We start from the raw sequence: 25,041 nt of genomic DNA on the forward strand, positions 1-25,041 counted from the left end.
GTTTATCAAAATATACAGAAATTTAAAATTTTTTTTTTTTTTCTAATAAATAAATACTCTTTATTTACATACAAGATATATACAGTGGTACTACGTAAACGAAATTAATAACTAGCTTAAATCTAAAATAGGCCCTTGAGGCATTGTACAGTCGCCATCAGATATATGGGAGCGGCCGAGGTGCTCAAAAATATCTGAACACGCACTCTAACGCCTTGATAATAGAGGCTTGTTCAGATATTTGTGATCGCCTTGGCCGCTCCGATATATCTGATGGCGACTGTACCAAGGATGCTGGCGGCATTTCCTCGCTGTATCGCAATGCTGATACGTTGTTACGTACACCAGTTACGTCAAACAGACGCTTCGCGATTTCATATTTTAATAATTAATTGTTACTATGAAATGTTAATAAATCTTTTTTTTTCAGTTAACAGCGACAAAAGACTTGGAGAATAAGCAAACTTTACTTCACTACTTGGTAGACACGATCGAAAGGAAGTTCCCCGACGCGCTCAACTTCGCCGAAGAAATGCCACACATAGACAGGTAAACAATATACTACATGACAGACAGACAGACAGACAGACAGACAGACGGACAGAGGAGTCTTACTATAACAGTTTTGAATGATTCACGGTTAGTTTCAATAGACTTTAGACTTATATTGACCGGGATATAGACCATGATTACCTTTTGTATTGTTTTTGAGCTATATTCAGTATTCAGTCATTTATTGCCCGCCCTTACATACGGTGCTGAATGCTGGCCAGTGAAAAAAGTCCATACCACTAAAGTGCATACGACGGAGATGAAGATGCTGAGATGGGCGGGAGGTGTCACCTTGTTAGACAGGGTCAGAAATGAGTTCATCCGTGACAGTTTTAAAGTCAGACCCATTGAGGAGAAACTCGCCGAAACCCGTCTAAGGTGGTATGGACACGTAATGAGGAGACCCGAGGATCATATGACCAGAAAGGTCCTCAGTATAAACACCGGTCCGAGGAATCCCGGTAGACCCCTTCAAACTTGGATGTCTGTCATCAACAATGACCTAAAGAAAGCCCAAATCAACGACACGACGACCCAGAACCGAAGAGTGTGGCGAAGATTGACGAGGAGAGCCGACCCCAAATGAAATGGGACGTGGCTAGGCAAAGAGAGAGTATTCAGTCATTTATTGCCTTCATAGGTACATAATAAGATGTTACATAATAATTTTAATCAGCTATGAACCCTGTAGGGCACTGCAACTTAATACTCACTAATTAACTACATTCTTACCTACGTAACTTACTAAGTTATTAGTAATAAGTAGCTAAGGATCACGATTATAGGTTACAATACATAATATATTAAATTTGACATTCCAATTAAAGATTATATTACATGTTATTGAATTTCACATTAGATAAGAGATCAAATATTATTAAATTTACATTAAAATGGAATTTTACATTGCGATTGGAGATTAAATATTGTTAAATTTACCTTACGATTGAAGATTACATATTATTACATTTTACGTCACGATTAATTACATATTAAATATTTTATTATATTATATTTCATAGTTTCATTAGTTATTACATTATATTTTATATAGTTACATCTTCATTTAAGAATTCTAGTACAGAGTAAAAAGCTTTTTCAATTAAATATGCTTTATATAATATATTTCGACGCAGTTACATACATCTTGTTCACGGGTAAACTATCGGGAGCTCAAAAACAATACAAAAGGTAATCACGGTCTAAAAGCAGATTATAACCGCCTTGAAATCAAATAAACGATTATCTTATCTTATCTTATCTTATCTTGAAATGTTAGTATAGATTAACGACTTTTTTTTTTAACAACAAAACTAACTAAATAATGGCTAACTTAACTTTTATTTGCATTTTACAACCGTCGACATTCAAAGATTTCAAAGTGGCTAAGGTGGATATGATTTCACAAAAGATTGAATATGATATTATCTTTTTAGACCATTTTAACCCCATTCAACAAGGAATAAGGTTAAAAATTCAATATACATGTAATGCACTTCTTTCTAACTTATTTAGTAAGTACATAACTGGTTTGCGGCTACGAGAACAAAAGCAGATAATGTTATTGTAATAATACAATGCCATTGTTAGTACAGGTAAGTGAATGAGCTCAGTTGAAATGATTTAAACTATACTGATACTAACTATATTATTTGACGACCGGTTTGGTCTAGTGGGTAGTGACCCTGCCTGTGAAGCCGATGGTCCTGGGTTCGAATCCCGGTAAGGGCAATTATTTGTGTGATGAGCACAGATATTTGTTCCTGAGTCATGGGTGTTTTCTATGTATTTAAGTATTTATATATTATATATATCGTTGCCTGAGTACCCATAACACAAGCCTCCTTAGGCTTACCGTGGGACTTAGTCAATCTGTGTAAGAATGTTGCTATAATATTTATTTATTATTGCTATTCAGTTGCTTTTTAAACGGCATTGTTGCTTTGCCACGTGCCAAAGTTGGAAGCTTAGAGCCCGTCACAATATGTGCCATTTTCAACCAAAAGGGTACTTATTGTCGCTTTTCAGTAAGGCGCTATTTCCATTTAGCTTCAATTAGAAATCAACCTTATCAAAAAGCGACAATGTGGTACCTTTTGGTTGAAAACTTCACATATATAGAGACAATGGCTTTTGTTTAACAAATTACTGTCTTAGGCGATAAAATCATTAGAGAAGGTGAAGATTATAATAGGGTCCCGTTTTTACCCTTTGCGTACGGAATCCTAATAACATAGAGTAACTTATACTAGAGCGGTACTGTCATAGTAAATTTTTAACCCCAGTAAATTCACTGCCATCTGTCGACACACTTTAAAACTAAAAATTAAGATTTATAAAAATACGATAAAATGTATTTAAATATAGATAAATGATTTTTTTTAAATGCATTAATTATTTTTATGATTTTGACCCATGTTCTTTCACTGATATGCGTTAAAATTGTTAAATAACAAACGAAACAGTCAACGCCATCTATACGACAGTGGGCCAAAACTAGTGGCGCCCTCTGAACGAGAATCAAATTTTCTTGATTTTCATGGCACGTTTTTTCCTTAGACTGTAAACATCTATTACGGAGTTATATCTATCTTTGCTAATAATGAATGATGTGTTATCGTCCCAGGGCGGCTCGCGTGTCCATGGAGAACGTGCAGAAGGCGCTGAAGAAGATGGACAACGACAACCGCGCGCTGGAGACCGACCTCAACAACTCCAGGGTGCCCCAGGAGCCCGACGATAGGTTCCATGAGACCATGAGCGTATCCTTTTCAAACAATAAAATACTAGACTTATTATAAAACTCCCGTGAGACTCAAACATATTAGATTATTTTAAACCGGGTCACTCACGTATTATTAAGTCGAATAGCCGTGAAGACGGTCCTCGTAAATTGGACCGAAACATGTCGAGCTATTCGACTTAATAATACGTGAGTGACCCGGTTTAAAATAATCTAATACTAGACTTATATTGACCGGGATATAGACCGTGATTACCTTTTGTATTTTGTATTATGCGACCGATGGTAACGTTGAAAGCGAACGCAGCCGACGCGCAAGAATGAGGGTAGACCGAGCGCTGTCTACACAACTTTGACACCCACCCGCTATCTTCAGTCACCCGTGAACATGATGCATGTAACTGCGTCGAAATATCGGAAGCTCATAAATAATACAAAAGGTAATCACGGTCTATATCCCGGTTAATATAAATCTAGTGAAACTAACTGTGAATATTCAAAACTCCAATAAAATACTGTCAACCACAGACTAGATCAGGTCAGGGATCGACAAAATTATGAGAAGGGCCAATCGCTGTATAAATCACCGGTATTTAGAATCACAAAGAACCTCTATATTTATATACAAGGGCGGTAAGTGGTGATTCGCAACGAGTGGTGAAAAATTAAAACAACTGACACGATTTTAAATCGACACTAGCTATATATCGATTTTAATTAGCTATTCCCACATATTGTACAACGTTTTATAGTATATTAAAAAAAAACCTTTTATTTCTTGTATTGGTGTTGCTCATTATCGCACTAGTGAGCTAAAGTAGCAATATATGTACTGTAAAAATCTTTGATTGCACTTTTGTTTCTTTGTAATAAATAAAGGAATGTTTGATTTGAGTGAAAATTGTTATCTCCATTGAGTTCTTTCCATCCAGGTGGAATTTAAAAAAAACATCTTGTATATTTACGTAATGTAATGGTTATTTTTTTAAATATATTCTCTGAACGTCACCTCAGTCATTCGCGAAAGAAGCCAGAGAGCAATGCGATCTGCTCCACTCAATGTTCCGAAAAATGGACGCGTTATACACAGAATTAGCAGAATACTACGTGTTCGATCCCCACAAATATACGCTCGAAGAATTCTTCTCCGATATCAAGACTTTTAAGGACTCTTTTGCGGTGAGTAAACAATGTTCCGAAAAATGGACACTTTCTACGTATCTCTACTCAGGAACTTAGTGATATAATATTACACTCCATGTTCCGTAAAATGGACTGTACACAGAACTAGCAGAATACTACGTATTCGATACGTACAAGTACACGCTCGAAGAGTTCTCCGATATCAAGACTTTTAAGGACTCTTTCGCGGTAAGTAAGCCATAATATGTTTTGAAAAATGGACATCCTCTATACCGTCAGGAACTCAGTGATATATTACACTACATGTTCCGAAAAATGGACGCTCTGTACACAGAACTAGCAGAATACTACGTATTCGATCCGCACAAAAGTACACGCTCGAAGTTCTTCTTCGATATAAAGACTTTTAAGGACTCTTTTGCGGTGAGTAAACAATGTTCCGAAAAATGGACTCAGCGGTTTTCAAACTTTTTTGGTAACGGAAACCTTTTAGAAAGCGATATATTTGACGGAGCCCCAAAACAATTTTTTTGAAGAGGTGGGTTTTTTTTTTTTTTTCTTATTATTACAAGTATTCTCTTGGAGCCCCCACAGAGACTTTGCTGAGCAGAGAGGGCTCCGCGGAGCACTCTTTGAGAATGGCTGAACTATAGTTGGTCAAACCAAATTGTCAGTAAATAAGAACAAACAAAAAACTATACTCATCCTTTTCTTTTGGGTGCTAGTACAGTCGAGTTCATAAATATGTATACATTTCTTCACCTTAATCTCAATGAGGTGAAAAAATGTATACATATTTATGAACTCGACTGTACTAGTGTAAGACAAAGATAGTATGATTCTCTCTGTCTATGTTTGAAATGAGACAATCCTTTAACAAACTATAACTTTTGTATTTCAGGCGGCGTACCAAGAGAACATAGTGGCGAGAGAGACGGAAGAGCGAGCGAGACGGGCAAGGGAAGCTCGCGCCACGGCAGAAAGAGAGAGGAGAGATCGACAACACAGATACAAGCAGCTGGTCGACATGGATCAAGCGCAGGACGGTGTTATGGACAGGTATTTAGAGACACCATGTCTCGTTACATGTTTCGCTGTTATATGGTTTTTATGGTTCCGTACCCGAAGGATGAAACCGAAGCCTATTACTAAGACTCCGCTGGCCGTCCGTCTGTCTGTCCGTCTGTTTGTCACCAGACTGTATCTCATGAACCGTGATAGTTAGACAGTTGAAATTTTCACAGATGATGTATTTCAAATACTAAAAACAGAATAAAATAAATATTTAAGTTCCCATACAACAAACGTGCTTTTTTTTGCCGTTTATTGCGTAATGGTACGGAACCCTTCGTGCGCGAGTTCGCCTCCGGTTTCTGGTTTTTAAGGTTAAACCGGGAAGGCGCCAACAAGAAGGTTTTACGTTATAATTCCTTAGATAAATTTTAGAATAGTTATTTACGATACAAGTGCGAATTACCTATTCGCACGTGTATCGTACAACGTTTTACAGTACATATGGCCCTTTAAATTTTCGATGTAGTTACGTAATGTGCTTAGTATAGCACAGGGTGTCGTAATGGAGCACCAGATACATAATAAATAAATATTAGGGTACATCTTACACAGATTAAACTAGCCCCAAACTAATCAAAGCTTGTACTATGGTTGCTAGGCATACTTGTATAGATAAATACATACTTATATCATAGAGTAACTTATACTAGAGCGGTACTGTCATAGTAAATTTTGTAACCCCAGTAAATTCACCATCTGCCATACACACTTTAAAACTAAAAATGAAGATTTATAAAAATACGATAAAATGTATTTAAATATGGATAAATGATTTTTTTTATTTGCTTTAATTATTTTATTATTTTGACCCATGTTCTTTCACTGATATGCGTTAAAATTGTTAAATAACAAACGAAACCGTCAACGCCATCGATACGACAGTTGGCCAAAGCTAGTAGCGCCCTCTGAGCGAGAATCAAATTTTCTTGATTTTCGAGGCACGTTTTTTTCTTAGACTATATCCATCTATTACGGAGTTATATCTATTTTTGTATACATAGATGTACTGTATGCTGTAATGTACATGTATAAATATAATGGTGTTAATTATCTTTGTATGTTACAGTTTAATGGAGGCGTTACAAAGCGGGTCGGCGTTTAGCAGAGAACGGCCGAGGAAAAAGGCGAATCCGCGGGTCGCAGGAGGTCAGTTGTTATATGTATAGCTAACGCGATCTCTACTGAGCTCGTTCACTTACGTACTAACAATGGCGTTATGTTAAACAAAAGCCATTATGTCTTTTGTGCCTGAGGCTCCCACACAATAGCCATGCGATCAGGCACAAAGGTCACGCGCTCAGGCACAAAAGAAATAACTTTTGTTTAACAGAATGCCATTGTCAGTACAGGTAAGTGAACGAGCTCAGTAGATAGACCGCATACTATACTTTTATCTGTTGTTTAGGGGTTTCATCTGGTAGAATATTATTTGTCAGAAATACACGTATCGCAGAAAACTTTTAGTCGAATGATACTTTCGCATAAATATATATTTGCCATAATAGTCATTTCACATAATATTCATTTGGCAGAATTTTTTAAGTGAACTAGGTTAGGGTTTTCTGCCAAATAATATTATGCAAAAATAAATTCTGCAAAGTAATACTATGCGAAAGGTAATTCTGCCAAACGACATTTCTGCCAAGTAACATTATGCAATACAAAAATATGTCAAAAAACTTTCTGCAACACAAATAGTCCAATATAGTGACTTGTTTTCGAAGTAAAGGATATCATTCCCATTTCTCGGAGATATATATATATATATATATACATATATATATATATATATTATGTGGAGGCCAGGGTTCAGGCAGAACAAAAAGGAGATGGCGGGACGACTTGGACGCATTCTACCCCAAGTGGTGGGAAAATGCCGATGACAGGGTCGAGTGGAGAAAACGAGGGGAGGCCTTTGCCCAGCAGTGGGACACCAAAGCAGGCTAATAAAAAAAAATGTGTGTGTTGTGTGTTCAAATCTGATGTATCAATATTGTAACTAGATTTTTAAATTGTTGACGCCACTATTATTTTTAAATTTTGGTCCCATAGTAAAGTTGCTCAGTATAATCCCAATACTTCCCTGGCAACGGGAATGCACTTTTTATAGCCACCCTGTATACTCGTACACAGCTAAGATGCCATGAGCATATCTATTTCATAAATACTCGTAACGCTAAATTTGTAGATAGATAGATAAACCATTTATTCGTTTGCCACAATACACACATATTAAAACAGAAGAAACACAGGAGATACAAAAAAACAACATTAAGATAAAAAAACAAAACTTGAAAAAATAAACCGTAGAATTGCTGTGTGCGTTGCAGCAAAACAAAAGGGTTCTGGCTCAGTTATACACTCCGCTCTTTCGAGCGAAGCACTGGTAATTCTGCTAGAACCCAGGAGATACATTTAACCTTTTGGACACCAATGACCGATACATCTGCACCGCAGGTCCAACGCCAAAGACCGATTAATCGATCACAGACCACAGAGCAACATAGACCTACGTGCATGTGCATAAAGTTCAATTTCAGTTTTGACACTTCGGTGACGTGACGTCCGAGTGACAGCTTTTGTGTTTGACACGGCGTCGGAAAGGTTAATAGATACAAAAAAAATCCAAAAAATATTTTAAAGTTTAGTACTTATCTAGTAACAATAATTATGAAAGCAGTCACTCTAGTGTTACTAAGGAAATTGTTGAATCAATAGCACACATAAGGCTCATTATCCCATGTTCATTTCACGCGGCACAATTAGAGGAGCTAAGCGATGAGGACGGAATGGTGCACGCGTTTTTGCACCGTATTGAAGGTACTTCATTTGTAGCTGTTGATTACACTAAAGAACAATTGAAATGGGTCATTTTCTATTGAAATTTTGATATAAAGGGGCCCGTTTTTATTGTTTTTAAGAATACGTTTTTTCATTCGTTTATATCACAGTAGAGTTATGTGTATAAGTTTTATAAAAAAAGGGATCATCCATTAATTATATCACACGTTTAGAGGGAGAGAGGGGGTCAAGAAAATGTGACATGTTGTGACAAGGGGGAGGGGAGAGTCACAAACTTTGTGACGTCACTATAACTTATCTAAATAATTTTATTCGCTGTACAGTTAAATAACAAGTTATTGAAACGATAAGACGATTTCATTGAAAAAAATGTGACGTCACACCAGGGGGGAGGGATTTGCCAAATGTGACCAAGTGTGACAAGGAGGGGGGAGGGGTCAAAAAACCTCAAACTTCGTGTGACGTAATTAATGGATGAACCCTTAGTATTGGAGCGTCGGTAAGTGCTAATGGCCATAAGGTACCTTTACCCGTGGGACGTCACAATTAATCACATAGTTTCATTGAATGTGACGTTTTTAGACAAAAGTTCCCATACAGTCGGTTATAAATAAGGCTTGTATTATGTACATCTATCAAAAAATTGCACAGAGTCGGCGATGCGCTGCGGCCTACGCCTGCGGCGGAGGACAGGGCAATACACCCCCTTACAAGTTCATATAATTATTCAACATTTCAGTGGGGTCGTTGTTTAACATTTAATATAAGGTGCTTATGCTTTTGATGTTGTGTGTTTGTTATGGATGTCGTATATTTTGTTGCATTTTTTTTTCTAGTCGCAATTCTATATACCTATATTGCAGACGCCTTCAGAGTATTTTTAATACTGAATTTAAAATTATACAATTAGCCTCATGCATGAAGTTTATATTTGAACGAAATATGTTTTATTCGGATGTTTTTTACCGTTATATCATGTTACAAATGCATTTCCGTTTTTAAATTACCATTTAATTACTTAAAATTATAAATAAAAAATACAAAAATTTGCCCGCGAAAAGCTAGTGAGCGAAACGCTCGAAACGCCACGTGACGTCACGCGTTCGACAGATTAGTGTCATTAGTAGCAAACGTCAGTTGGGCCGCCCAACGTGTGACGTCATCACGCTCTGTCGAATTCGCGCCAAAAATTATGAGCGTTTCAACCGCTCAAAAATTTTCAACATTTTAAATATTTTTTAATAAAATAATGTTAAGGTTTACAAAATTATTTTTATCATTTCCGGTGTTCCAACGATATAAATTATGAATTCAAAAATAAAAATAAATTCATGCATGGAGCTAATTGTATTGTTTAGTGATATTAGAAATAATAGTTATCTATTAAGGCGGTTCCCTGAGCCAGAAGGCGAAAAATCTCCTTATATGATCATGTTTTTCTAAGAGGCGTTGATATTCGTAGACGTGGAAAAAATCTATGTAGTTCTTGACTATATTATCTTTAACAACATAGCTTCCGATACACGAATTATGACACTTCGCTCGATACAATTAATTCCCAAAGTAACCTCTAACTCGGACTTTTAATCCTACTTTACTCGGTTATTTATTATGTGATATTATAAACAAAAAAAGGAGAAATAACAATCTTAACATAAATAGTAATTTCATAGCTTTAGAATTTCGATATTGTAAGGTAACGTTTTTAAAATAACTAAAAACCAACAAAATTCGATCAAAATTGACACTTGGCGCGTATGTTCTTTCCCGTTCTTTCTTGCGAAATGTGACAAAGACAGTGGCAAACCGATGGAACGGCCTTAATTGTGTCAAGCAACAGATCGTATTACCAAAGAAAATTAAGAAGAGTGCTCACTCCATACATCAGTTTTGTTACCAAAACGACTATTATTTTCGTAGTCTACATCTAGCGTCAAGTAGCGGAACTATCAGTACCGCTAGTCGGCAATAGATGTCGCGGCAAACGGAAATTCTAATTAGCTCAACGTTTTTCAGCTAATGTTATAACCGGATTAACCGGAACTCTATTTTCATCTCCTTCTGCTTATAATATTAGTTATAAATTGTTGAGCAATACACTTCTCGTAAGTCGCGACACATGTGACATCTAGTGTCGAATAGCAGTACTAATAGTTCCGCTACTTGACGCTAGATGTAGACTACGAAAATAATAGTCTTATTTGGTAACAAAACCGATGTATGGAGTGAGCTTTCTTATGTCTTCTTAATAGGGTTGGCCGGTCGAAGTGTTTAGCAGATGGCGCCAGCGTAGCTTTCCCTGTCAATCCCTAGAATAGTGTCAAATTTTTCAATGCCCTGGATGCCAGCCCTTTAAGCCAAATCTCATAGAAAAAGGGGCAAGCTATGATGGCGCCATCTCTGCAAACCTTTTGACAGTTGCCAACCCCATTCTCTTTGGTATTACTGCCTAACTTGCATTCATCCATCTTAGGGTCGGTTGCACCAAACTGTTTGTCATCGTTAAAGAGTTCGCTAAATTTTATTGTATGGAAAGTTTCATAGTAAACCGCCGCAGGGCGCCGGGTGACGTTGATCAGTCCTTCAAGTGCGGATGGTGCAACTGGCACTTAGGCTACAGAATCGCATGACCCTGTTAAAAATCAAAAAACTATATTACACAACTGATATTATAATTTATAACAGGCCTTGTCTAACTCCCTTATCGTTCCGCAGCTGAACGGCGCGCGCAGCTGAGCCGCTCGCGGTCACGGTCCGGCCTCACTGGACCACTCACCACGCGGGAACTGACTAAGTAAGTAACACACAAACTGACATACACAAATCATCATACGCTTGCCCTTGTCCCATTCACTTGGGGTCGGCGCAGCATGTCTTTTTCTTCCATACCTCTCTGTCACCCGTCATCATCATTCACTTGCGTTAGTTTCATATCATCTTTCACACAGTCCATCCACCTTTTCCTCGGTTTTCCTCTCGTACCTCCCTCCACATTCATTCATAATACCTTTCTCGTCACATGACTTTCACCCCTCCGCATCACATGCCCGTACCATGCTAACATACACAAATACGGATCTCTATTGTTTCCCATAAAGTTTTAAGTCATAATGTACTTGGGGCGTTTTATATGAAAAGGGACGTTATTGTCGATGGCGCTTTGAGATGAAATAGCGGTAACAGTAGGCCGAGATTGGCTAAACACAGCCAAAGACAGGAAAAAGTGGTATACCTTGGGGGCGACTTTTACCTGAAGGGACCCTTTTAAGAAAAATTAAAAAAAAAAAACAAGAAATATTCTAATATTGTCTTCGGTTACCGCAAAAGTTACTCATGAAATAAAACTATGAAAACGGATTATATCGCGTATATTGAATTTATAATACATCCCGACGTTTCGAACCCTTTACAGCGTTCGTGGTCAACGGGTGACTGAGGAAAAATTACAAAGTGCAAAAATACCCACATACTAAAATAATGAACAATCATAGACTACAAACTTTAAGGCTGGTTGTACATGCAAAATCGGTTCATAAGGCTAGTTATACACTACAATTAAATATTCTGTTAAATTCATTTAATTAATGGTAAATTAATTATTTTAGTGTATACAATCAATAATTATAAATGTTAAAAAAGATGAATAAGTTACATTGAATGTTACATAAAATTATCTACTTCATATTGTAATTAATTATTGTATTATTACTTTTTTGCATGGACAAATAAAGCTTTATTATTATTATTATTGACGATGGCGCTTACGCCGCACAGCGTCGCGCGGCATTGAATTTATATCGGAGCATCGTTTATAATGGCGTAAGCGCCATCGACAATAAGGTCCCTGTTTATAGAATACTACATTTATTGTCCGAATTTTAGTTTGTCCTAATTTGGTTTTTCTCAGAAACGCGTAACTTTTCAGGATGGCCATAATACAAACCTAACCTAACCTATCTATAGGATAACCTTACTAAAATCCTGAAAAGTTAACGGTTTCAGAATTATGGGTAATGATAATTTGACAATCATTACATCACCTTCCGTCCGTCTCTGCTCACTCAACATCATAGAGTAACTTATACTAGAGCGGTACTGTCATAGTAAATTTTGTAACCACAGTAAATTCACTGCCATCTGTCGACACACTTTAAAACTAAAAATGCAGATTTATAAAAATACGATAGAATGTATTTAAATATAGATAAATGACTTTTTTTATTTGCATTAATTATTTTTATGATTTTGACTTATGTTCTTTCACTGATATGCGTTAAAATTGTTAAATAACAAACGAAACCGTCAACGCCATCTATACGACTGTAGGCCAAAACTAGTAGCGCCCTCTGAACGAGAATCAAATTTTCTTGATTTTCGAGGCACGTTTTTTCCTTAGACTGTATCCACCTATTACGGAGTTATATCTATCTTTGCTCAACATAGAGGGTATCTTTAGATTAGAATTCAATTTAAATCCAGTAACTGTAAATGCCATACGATAAATAAATAAATTACATTATGACTTTTAATAATTATGTCAAACAAAGGGACCCCCATAAATACACATACCGTAATTACCACTATGTAAATGAAGTAATGAAAAGGGTTTCCTGTTTCCTTTATTTTTTCCTCATGGCTCCTCTGCACGATGGGCCATCATACTGGCCCACTAAAGCCCGGTTCACATTTGTCTGTCGTGTCGTGTTGTGTTGTGTCGGGCTCGGGACAGGTTTTTTAAAAAAACCCGAAATAGCACAATGTTTTTAATTATTTTATGCTCTTTACGTAGGACTGAATCATGTGTTTAGGTACGTATTATTAGATTGTCCCATTAAAAATGAAATAGTAAACCAAAAAACGAAAAAGAACGTAATAATACCGGTATTTTTTGTATGAAGAAAAAACCGGTTCCGAGCCTTGGTCGGCAGAACGGCAATCGGTTTCATACATTTAATATGATTGCGTGCACATTTGTCTGACGCAGCGTGCATCACGACACGTCGGATAAATGTGAACGCAACTATATTCAATGTATGAAACCGCGTCACCACACCACACAACACAACACAACACGACACGACAGACAAATGTAAACCGGGCTTAAGAGGCCGGTGTCGATTTTAGTCGCAAAAATATAAAATTGATAGATTTAGTCGGTGAAATTGTACACTTTTTATTACCAAATTGAAATAGCAAGTACTGGTTTCTATTAGCACGTCTTCTTATCTTGCCTTTTATCAGATCAATTCTTTGAAAACAGATTCACTAAACTAGTAATGATTTTTTTTCTGATGGACGTTTAGGTAAACGCGCGTAAAGCACTGATTTTGTCGCTCTTATTTGTAAATTTCGTAAAGTTTGGACTGCTAAAAATGGTAAATTTGTATTACACATGTTCTGTACTTGACCTTTATCAGATTACATTTTTGTTATATGACTTGGAGTTCGAGGAAATGAAAGTTAAACGAATTCAATTTTCTCTAGAAATTACTTCAAAACAAGTGACAATTTCTCTGAAAATCGACTTAATTTCAACGTAATTTTGATACTTAAACAATCTACAACATTTGCTGAAACTATTCTTATACATCAATTTGTATAATTTACCACCATATTTTTTTGATGAATTTTTAAAAACTGCCCCTTCTCGCTCGCGACCTCATTATTAAGAGGCAAGATGAGAAAACGTGCTAATAAAAACCAATACTTGTTATTTAGATATTACGTAACAAAACGTGTATAATTTCAACGACTAAATCTATCAATTTTACATTTTTGCTCCAAAATCGACTACGGCCTCTTAAGATGGGTCAGCGTGTAGAGAGGGTAGTGGTGTCGGATGGCTTATGGCGCGGCGGGATGACGACGGCATAGCCACGGTGTCGGTTTTTCGTCCGCACATCAAAGGTAGTGGGCCAGCGATGGTGCGTACGCATCTCTACACGTGGCCCATTCCATAGTGCGTGCTCTCAACCATCGCATGGACATCTCGCTGGTACAGCGCTGGGCCATCGTGTAAAGAAGCCATAAAATAAGCCTTTTGTGTTTTATAAAACCTTTTGTTCATTAAATACGCGTGTCATTAGGGTTCCGTACCCAAAGGGTAAAAACGGGACCCTATTACTAAGACTCCGCTGTCCGTCTGTCTGTCTGTCACCAGGCTGTATCTCATGAACCGTGATAGCTAGACAGTTGAAATTTTCACAGATGATGTATTTCTGTTGCCGCTATAAAATCAAATACTAAAAAGTACGGAACCCTCGGTGCGCGAGTCCGACTCGCACTTGGCTGGTTTTTTTTTAAATCTGTGTTTTGTTTTGTTTCAGCGAGTTGCTTAGCAACGCGTGATAGCTCATATCAAGTGATACTAGTACTTAGTATGTAGCATATACCCCAGTCAACAAGGATTCATGGAACCCCGCTTAAATATTGTACCTAAATGTAATTTCGAGTTTTTTATACTTTGTATTTTTAGCACTATCGACTCTAATTTACAAGAAAATCACTGGAAATTTTTGTGTAATATGCCATTATATTGCGCACAGATAAATTAAATAGCATACAAAAGTATAAAGACTGGAAAAACATGGCACTTGTTTGTGTTAGAATTGATATTGCAAGCAAGACTTGGGTTTCAAACCCAAGTAATTGTAAAAAAACCGTACAGTTATTGTAGAAACGCCGCAATACTAATTCCGTCCCGGATTTATGAAAATAATACTCTTGTAATGCATTTTATAGTCGGGTGGAATACCACGACCGTCAAAAGCCTTGTTGATTGGACTATAAGTAAGTCCGTCTCACATAGAAGTGTCTACTTATGTATCTCCATTAATTTTTATATGTAAATTTTTAATATTTTAATATAGAATTGAATTTTGTAAAAATTGTAATTCGTGTTTCGTCGATTTTGTATTATGATTTCGAAATCATTTGTTTTTTATAAAGAAAAAAAAATGTTTGATATAATACAAGATTATACTAATGGCGGTCTTAAAGATATAAGGCAATCTCTACCAGTCAACCTTTAGGTCAAATATAAACTTAGTTCGTATAGGACCCTAACCTCATGGGGTTCAATGTTCTAATACTAGTTACAAATTCCCTCCAATGAAATTTGAATCTTAATAAGATGGAACAGAGTTGCTTTTGTTTTAATTCGTTCTATTTTAAAACAAAATAAACTCAATAGGGTATTACCAGGCGTGTCTCTATCCGCGATCTCGTCGCGTCGCTACAAGTACATGCGGCCCACACCAATTTTGGTGTCTAGCCATAGTGGTTGCCGCGCACCGCTACGGAACGGACGCCTGCTCGCGCTTGCGCCACCTAGCGGTCATATCTGTCGTAATAGACGCGTTTAGAGAGTTAATCTTCTGTACCTAGTAATATTATTTATTCTGTGATATTACACTGTATTTAAAATAAATTATTTCACAACATGCATGAAATAAAGCACCATATAATTATTACAATAACATAGATAGCAGTTATGTTTAAACCATAGAGTAACTTATACTAGAGCGGTAATGTCATAGTAAATTTTGTAACCCCAGTAAATTCACTGCCATCTGTCGACACACTTTAAAACTAAAAATGAAGATTTCTAAAAATACGATAAAATGTATTTAAATATGGATAAATGATTTTTTTTATTTGCATTAATTATTTTTATGATTTTGACCCATTTTCTTTCACTGATATGCGTAAAAATTGTTAAATAACAAACGAAACCGTCAACGCCATCTATACGACAGTAGGCCAAAGCTAGTAGCGCCTTCTGATTGAGTCAAATTTTCTTGATTTTCGAGGCACGTTTTTTCCTTAGACTGTATCCATCTATTACGTAGTTGTATCTATCTTTGGTTTAAACACAATTTCTGTTTAATCAATCGGATTGAAGTATAATAAAAATGTGAGTTGACCGTGACGTCATTGTATAATGTTTCATATCAATGAGGGCTAACGCGTATGAATTCGCCGCTAGGGGCGCTAGTGTAGATGGTGGTCTTTTCCATAGTTCGAAATGTCAAATGTCACTTGTCACTTCAATGACTGACAGCTTTTCTTTAGTCTATGGATGGTATAGAAAGGATCGCAATCTCTTATGGCAGAATTGTTGTAAAAGTGACCGCGTTAAGCTTTAAATAATAGTTCCTAATCTCTCCGGTGGCGCTAGTTAGGCTCTGGGACATGAGTATAACATGAACCATATAAGGCAACAAATAACCCGACCAAATTACGTAGGTTGTTTTTGGTAGTATTTCGGTGTATGGTGGCGCCGCCTAATTACTGTTTTTTGATGGACACTTTTCATACATAGAGATTTGGCTCCTTTACACAGTCTCCATGCTTTAGTCTTTTGGACCACCATCAACAGAGGCGCCAACTGGTGAGCAAAAAAACGATAGTCCTCATTCCATAGTAGCAAATCGTTTTGACAGTTCTAAAAATAAAACTGATTTGACTGGTAGGAGAAAACCCTATCCTATTCTATAATACCATTGATTAAAATTATCCTTGTACGGTGGCTTGAGATTAAAAATCGAATAATTTCGAAGTCAAAAAGCGTTTTTCAAACTCAATGGGCACGCTGACAGGTGTCATTTCAATACAATTTGGCGAGATTTCGCCGTTGTAGGTTGTAAATTGTATGGAGATGACATCTGTCACCCTACCCTATCCTGAAAAATACTATAATCATTAAGGGCCTGTTTCACAATCTCCAAGTAAAGTATTGGATAGCTAATTAACAAATAAATTAACTGCCAGATAAAATTTCCTACGAAAAAAGCACTTTATCCAGCAGATAAAGCTTATTTGGAGATTGTGAAACGCCAACGATGACTTTATTCGTCAGATAAGTGGCAAGTAGCTTATTCAGGACTTTACTTGGACATTGTGAAACAGGCCCTTAGTTGAATTAACTCCTTCATAAGTGTCTCAATCATCTTTTACAGGACGACAGAAATGCTTACAATTTAAAAAGTGACTGGAATAAATGTGCCATTTTCAACCAAAAGGGTACTTATTGTCGCTTGTCAGTAAGGCGCTATTTCCATATAGCTTCAATTTGAAATCAACCTTATCGACGAGCGACAATGTGGTACCTTTTGGTTGAGAACGGCACAAATATTGATAGCAATGGTAGTGCCTATATTAGGAGGCCTTTATGTAGGACTAAGGCCATAGGATAGAAAGAGAGGTTTTAAGTGCTGTAAGAGAGAAAAAGAGATAGAATAGCTTGAGGTCTAGCCAATTTGTAAACGTTTTATAGACACCAATTGAATCTTTAATAATGTGCAAGTATGACAAAAATAAAAAACGCGACTAAAATCTTACGTTCTGTACATTCAAGCCGGCCGCTAGCGGCCGCTATGAAGCTCATGACTGTTCACGATTTTACATTTGTAGTCTGCCTCTTTCGCACTCATGTAATTCATGTACCTCATGGCTTCCCTTTTGCACACTACAATTATCTTCAAGCGTAAATCGTAGCGTTGTATAGTTGCCATCGGATATATATCGGAGGTGCTCACAAATATCTGAACACACCTCTATTTTCAAGGCGCTAGAGTGCGTGTTCAGATACTTTTGAGCACCTTGGCCGCTCCGATATCGGAGCGGCCAAGCATTATATATATCAAATATATATTTGATAGCTACTTAGTGTGCTTTTTAGTGTTCCGTGCCCAAAGGGTAAAATCGGGACCCTATTACTGAGATTCCACTGTCCGTCTGTCACCAGGCTGTATCTCATTAACCGTGATAGCTCTTTAGATAGTTGAAATTTTCACAGATGATGTATGATGTATTTCTGTTGCCGTTATAACAACAAATACTAAAAACAGAATAAAATAAACATTTGAGTGGGGTATACAACAAACGTGATTTTTTTGCCGTTTTTAGCGTAATGGTACGGAACCCTTCGCGTGCGGGTCCGACTTGCACTTGGCCGGTTTTTACTATTCGATTGCCATTCAGCATCATGGCTAATGCATTTTACAAAAATACGAATTTAGAAATTGACTACTGGTAAATGGAATAAAAATGACATAATTTTGGTAGTGCAAGTGTGAAAAGATTCTAAAGAGGCCTAAGGAGGCCTAAAGTGTAAGGCAGAGAAGGAAAACTAGAGTTAGACTAAGATAAGTCTGCAACGATTTTGATATCACACGTAGTGCAAGTGTTCGAGCCTGTATATGGAGTATGTTTACTTTGTTGTTCAAATTACTTCAAAGATGTCGCTGTACCCGACGCAAACTAGATAACAGTAGTATTACTTAGAATCTATATAAGACGATGTCATATTTCGGAATTAATTTTCATTGTTAATGTCAAAGAGTATAATAATATATGTATGTTAATGTAGCAATTAATTAGCATAGTAGCAAGTGTAATTGGTGTAAACCGTTCTTGTGAATATAAATAGAAGTAGTCTTGCGCAAAATGTGTCACTAAAAAGAAAAGATATTGATATGCATCTTTCATACGCTGTGAAGTACTTCACTCTTTAAGTTCACTAGTTCAGTTTAGTTCAGTAGCTCAAAAGATTCATCTATATCAACAGTACTTGTTTTCTATCTCTCATTCGCGGATATATTGAGTTGAATGAAGGATTCGATTGATAATTTCATTCAATATGAATCACTCAAATAAATGAGTTTATGAATCGAAGGTATGGCGTCCTTGTCACTCTAAGCGAATGAGCAAGTAAATGAAAAGATAATTAAACTGAACTGCTGAAGTGAAGATCTAAATAAATCCGAACTGAACTAGTGAATGAAAGAGTGACATCAAGTGAAGTACTTCATTTGAATCTTTGATTCGCGAACTACTCGTGTCAAAATAGAAGTTTGACGTTTAAATAAAAGTTAAATTGCACCGCGTGTGCTATCAAAATCGTTGCAGAATTATCTTGGTCTAACTATCGACATAAGGGTAAGTGGGACAAAGAAACAAAAAGTGATCATACTTCTTATGAATTTGGCACTAGAATTTCAATAATTTAGATAGTAGTGTTAAATACTTTGGTAAATATAATAAAAAATAAAAACATAGCTTTGTGATATATGCCATGAGTAAAAATATATTGTAGTTAATAGATAACTCGATTCACACTTTATCGTCTAACGTTACTTTTTTATATTAAATAAAATTAGGGTCTATCAACATCAGCTGTTACAATCTTTAAGCCATTCACACATTGACACCGCGAGCTGCCCCGAAAATACGCGCGGTAATACACACAACCCCCTTATTGATAAAACTTACAAGCCTACTTATGTTCTTACAAATACGTAACCCAACATGACAGAATATTGTCTTCGGTTACCGCGATAGTTACTCATGAAATAAAACTATGTATACGGATTATATCGCGTATATTGAATTTATAATACATCGCGACGTTTCGAACCCTATACACCCCGTCACCCGTTGACCACGAACGCTGTAAAGGGTTCGAAACGTCGGGATGTATTATAAATTCAATATACGCGATATAATCCGTTTACATAGTTTTATTTCAACATGACAGATTATTAATTAACTCCATGAGAAAGTAAGGAGGCGCGGCGTAGTTTTTGTCGCTGTGCTGATTGGCTCCTCTACACCATGGGCCATCATACTGACACACTAAGCTGGGCCAGTGTGTAGAGAGGGTAGTGGTGTCGGATGGCTTATGGCGCGGCGGGATGGCGATGGGGTGGCCACGGTGTCGGTTTTTCGTCCGCACATCAAAGGTAGTGGGCCAGCGATAATGTGTGGCCCATTCCATAGTGCGTGCTCTCAACCATCGCGTGGCCATCTTCCTGGTCCAGCGCTGGCCCATCGTGTAGAGGAGCCATTCCTGATCGTGGTGTCAGCTTGTGAAACGCCTTAGATATATCCTAAAAATATAATTTATTAGTACCTACATATTTGACACATAAATCTAACATACAGTATGTTTGTCTTGTGATACAAAACAAAAAAATGGGCGTTTAAAAGTAGATTTAATAAGACAAATGTGTTATAAGGGTTTTCAAAAAAATTATACTATTTACTTTTTTTCGAAAAACCATCAACTTTTGGGTTATTTAGACTCAGAATCGACGAGTACTATTGAATGAGACAAAGAAAGTGTCCCCAGTTTTTCATACTAATTTTGGGTGTCAGTTTTGTAACGGTCCATATAAAATGTATGTGATAATGCGTTACAAAACTGACATTTTTTTGGGGGACATTTTTTTTTCTTTTTGATCGATAGTCCTCGTGATTCTAAATAGAATTAACCCAAAGGTTGATGGATTTTAGAAAAAAAAATGGTACACTTTTAATTTAAAATTCCCATAAGAAACTTCCAATACTTTACTTTTTTTACGCTTGTATATTGCTGTCCATTTGTCATGTTTTGACTTAAATTGGTCCAATGATATTATGTTTTTATTTATTGATAAACTTGGTTGGTTGGTTGGTAGGGTAAACTTGCATTATTTGGTGACACGCCTAATTCGGTGATACAAGTTTTGAAGCATGACACCCAGGAAAGCTAGTGAATTAGGGCCTTTTTTTTATTTTATTGATAATGGGAAACAAACAGCGAAAGATGACACATAGATAATTACACTTAAATACATACATAAGCCAAAACAGTTTCCACTACTGAAATTAGATAATTATGGTTGCTCAGACAAGACTTGTTTGTACAATTCAATTAAACTATCTCTAGATCTAGTGCTAAAGAACTAAACAATGCGAATTTGAAACCACAAACGTGACATGCATTAATTTAACTTAATTTTACAATAGTAAACTATCAAAATCAATTATATTATTTGCCCTAATAGTAGCAGAGTTATATTATATTATTTGTTCATTTGCTCTTAATTACAGAAACAAATTTTTGTACTGACGGAATGAAAAACAAGTCAACATGAGAATATTGACTTTTAAATGGGACCTCACGACTTCACGGCTTCAGCGGCTTTGCCGTGAGGCCCATTTAAAAGGCCCTAATTCACTAGCCTTCCTGGGTGTCATGCTTCAAAACTTGTATCAACGAATTAGGCGTGTCACCAAATAATGCGAGTTTACCCTATACCGACTAACCATCTAAAGGAGCCTACTGACTATCAGTCCGCCGGACGATATCGGCCTGTCAGTTGTTCGGAACTGTCCAATTTTTGTTCTAACTGACAGACCGATATTTTCTCTAATTATCGCCGGTTCGAGCGCCATCTTGATAGTTAGCATCGTGATTAATTACTTTGTTTTTTGCTCATTAATATTGTTTAAAGTGTAATATCGATAGCTTATTATACAGTAAACTAATGTGGTAGTGTGCAGTAAATGGAGAATTAATTTTGAAGCGCGTTTAACCACCATCTTAGAGTCAACGGCCGGTAGTCCACGTGCTTCTTGTAAAGTCTAGCTATCGATTTACAAGAGCTAACAAATCACCGTACACTGTCTTGTACAACCGTACAATTTTTGTCGTTTTTAAACCTCTTAATACCTTGATACTGGCGAAATAGTCCCACTGGGCTGAAGCCATAATTTTAAAAGAAGAAGACCGATATCGTCCGGCGGACTGATAGTCAGTGGGCCCCTTAACACGCGGCATCAGAAGGTGGCGAATTTATGACCTTTTCGTCTTACTGCCATAACGCACAACGTAAATTAATAAATTAATCTAGGAAGACCTCAGCAGCTCTAGCACAACTGACCGCGTCACTATAGTTGGTCAAACCAAATTGTCAGTAAAAAAAACAAAAAAATATATACTCATCCTTTTCTTTTAGGTGCTAGTACAGTTAAGACAAAGATAGTATGATTCTCTCTATGTTTGAAATGAGACAGTCCTTTGACAAACTATATTTCTGTCTAATTAGTTCCGTGCGAAAGAGCCATGTGGCTGTCTTGCGACTTGGCGGAGATTTGTGCTAGCGCTGTAGGTAAGGGACGGTGAGTTGTTTTTTTATAAATACAATAGTTTTCATGTGTATGTATATTTTACCGTTATTATTTAAGAATATGCTAGAACTGTATCGAAAATCTATTCACACCGATGGTTTTAGTGTACATTTTTTTATTATTTTAAATATTTCAACTTATAAAGTACGATTCCCACCGAACGGGCGCATTCGGTCGGCTCCTCGCGGACGCGACCGGCTCCGGACGGACGCCATCGCTTCTGCCATACATAATGTATAGGCACATTGAAAATGCTCTCCGGTCCCACCCCAGCCGTTCGGTGGGAATCGTACATTAAAAAGTTAAATCACGGGTTCACCCGTGCTATAATTTTTTTGAGATTATTTGAAGTCAGATCATTCTTACGATACTGTAATTTTGTGTATTTACTTTGTATATAATGAATATTTTAAGCGACGTAAAATGTGTTTTAATATTTGTTTTTATAAGATAAACTGTGAAGTTAACTAATAGAATCCTGTCGTATATAAACAATCCTTTTTCATTTTTCATTTTAGTAGCAGGCAGACGTTACCCCATTTTTTTCAGATTAAAAATTTTGTAACCTAGAAAGTAGTGGTAACTTTTTTTTCCAAAATTAAATCTGAGTAACTATGCACTTAATTTTAGTGTCGTTTAATTATTAATTGAATAATTAATTATTATTATTGTAGATTACTAGATATCATATCATTACTAGATATCATAGGAACCCTAGCATTTGGGAAGAAAAAGTTAATTCACAGTACTTTTGAGGTTAGAAAAATTCTAATCTTAAAGAAAACGGGGTATAGGGCATAGATTATAACAAAGGGTTTACGAGTTTTTTTTTTTTGATATTTTACTGTTTATTTTGAAAAAGATTATAAAATACTTGAATACAGTTCTTGGAAAGCTTACCCTCATAAAACATTACAAACCTCAATTAATTAATTTATATTTTATCCCTTTCTTACAAATACATAATGCAAAATGACAGACTAAGACAAATGATTAATGGCTAATTTAGGCTCGTAGCGCGTTTCTGAATAACACCATTAGGAGACAAAACTGCATCCGCCCGTCTTTTGTAGTTTTTGCAAGTCAGTCCACACGTGTGTATTAAAATTAATTAAAAAAACATTAATTATTTTATATACATTGACATATTATGAAATATTTGATAATACATTAATACTTCATTCAAATAAATATGCTTTTAAATGTTACAATTCAATTCCTAAATAAATTGTTTTCATTTCGTCAGAAAGAGAACGTTTAATCTCATTTTAATGTAATTTCAATGTGTTTTTTATTATCATTGTTATGCTCGCTCCACACTTATGCCTTCCAACGAGCGACTTATGTTAATATTATACAAACTCTATGGAAGCAGTGCAAAAATTACCTATTCCTCATCATAACACTTTTGGTTGCAACCTAAAGGAGCCCGGACTTTATATCCTTTCTGGAACCGAATCCCGAATCCTTAGAATAAGAGGTAAGTCCTCGAGAAATCGCGCGTTTTATGCGGTTAGTGTGGAGCGAACTTTATGATGTAGCGTCGGTTAATGGATGATATGCATAATTATATTGAACCGTAATGTAAATATATTTTTGTAAATGTTACAATTTTTAATTAATTATATGTTTTTTGAACTTCATGTGTTTTTCTTTTTACTAATTTCATGAAATGCAATATTGGAAAATTTGTGCATTACGATACAAGTGCGAAAAGTAGGAAATTCGCAACGAGTGGCGATAGATTAAAACAATCGAAAGGTGTTTAAAATCGACACGAGTTGCGAATTATCTATTCGCACGTGTATCGTACAACGTTTTACAGTACATATGGCCCTTTAAACTTTCGACATAGGCACGTATTGCGCTAATTACCGCACTAGGGCGGTAAAGCACGGGTAGCACCACATGTACCGTAAAATATCTTGTTTTTAGAAAACAACCTCGAAATTCTTAAACTAAATAATACAAACTCATACTATTCATACTTGACGAGTTTTGACGTTCACTTTTTATTATTGTTTTTGTCTAAGGGGCATACTCAACTTGGGTGACATTTGGAAATATTCCTGTCTTTCTCTATGCCACAAACGTGAAAGGGATACAGCTAATGATCGGCGATAAGCGATTGCGAACGTTAATATATAGGGCATATGGCTTAGTTTTTTTTTATACTTCCTTTCATTTCATAGCTTAGAAGTCAGTTAAGCCGTGGTCAAGTTTTTTTCACTTGTAGTCACTTTTGCACTCATGAAATTTTCATATACATGTCGACTTTCCTTTTGCACACTTAAATTATCTTTAAGCATAAGCGTCATTGTAGATCTGTAGTTGTACCAATGAGCATGGCACGTGCGTTTTTTGGGCAGATGGTTAACTTTTTGGACGCCAATGACCGATATATCGGCACCGCAGCGCAGGTCCAACGCTAAAGACCGATTAATCCGTCACAGGCCACAGAGCAACATAGACCTACGTGCATGTGCATAAAGTTCAATTTCAGTTTTGACGTTTCGGTGACGTGGCCTCCGAGTGACAGCTTTTGTTTGACACGGCGTCGAAAAGGTTAAGTACCCGGCAAGCTCGGTTCTCCATACAAACGTAGTTAAGCTCTCATTTTAAAACCACTAGCTAGATTGCTCTGAAACTTTGTACTTACAATAGGATAAGGTATATCTAGGTCTGTAATTAGTTTATGTAGCTTCAGATACCATAGTAAAATACAGCGAATTTAAGTTTTTCATACAAAACTTGTTTTTGCTCTATTTCGT

General features: G+C 36.4%; 1 protein-coding gene across 3 annotated transcripts in view; it reads left to right on the plus strand.

Annotated features, from left to right (window-relative positions):
• LOC134753499 (protein diaphanous) overlaps window positions 1–23,911 on the plus strand; it is a 67,628-nt gene extending 43,717 nt beyond the window's left edge. For 2 of the 3 annotated variants that reach the window (XM_063689387.1, XM_063689388.1), the window contains 7 exons: window positions 431–549; window positions 3,179–3,314; window positions 4,310–4,474; window positions 5,340–5,497; window positions 6,579–6,658; window positions 11,030–11,108; window positions 14,641–15,150. In XM_063689387.1, coding sequence (XP_063545457.1) covers window positions 431–549; window positions 3,179–3,314; window positions 4,310–4,474; window positions 5,340–5,497; window positions 6,579–6,658; window positions 11,030–11,108; window positions 14,641–14,662 — 759 coding nt within the window. In that variant the 3' untranslated portion in view covers window positions 14,663–15,150. Of the gene's footprint in view, window positions 1–430; window positions 550–3,178; window positions 3,315–4,309; window positions 4,475–5,339; window positions 5,498–6,578; window positions 6,659–11,029; window positions 11,109–14,640 lie in introns of all 3 variants that reach the window. The other variant, XM_063689386.1, reaches the window with a different exon arrangement.
• The last annotated feature ends 1,130 nt before the right edge of the window (window positions 23,912–25,041 follow it).

This window comes from Cydia strobilella, chromosome 27 (genome assembly GCF_947568885.1).
Source record: "Cydia strobilella chromosome 27, ilCydStro3.1, whole genome shotgun sequence".
Taxonomy (NCBI): Eukaryota; Metazoa; Arthropoda; class Insecta; order Lepidoptera; family Tortricidae; genus Cydia; species Cydia strobilella.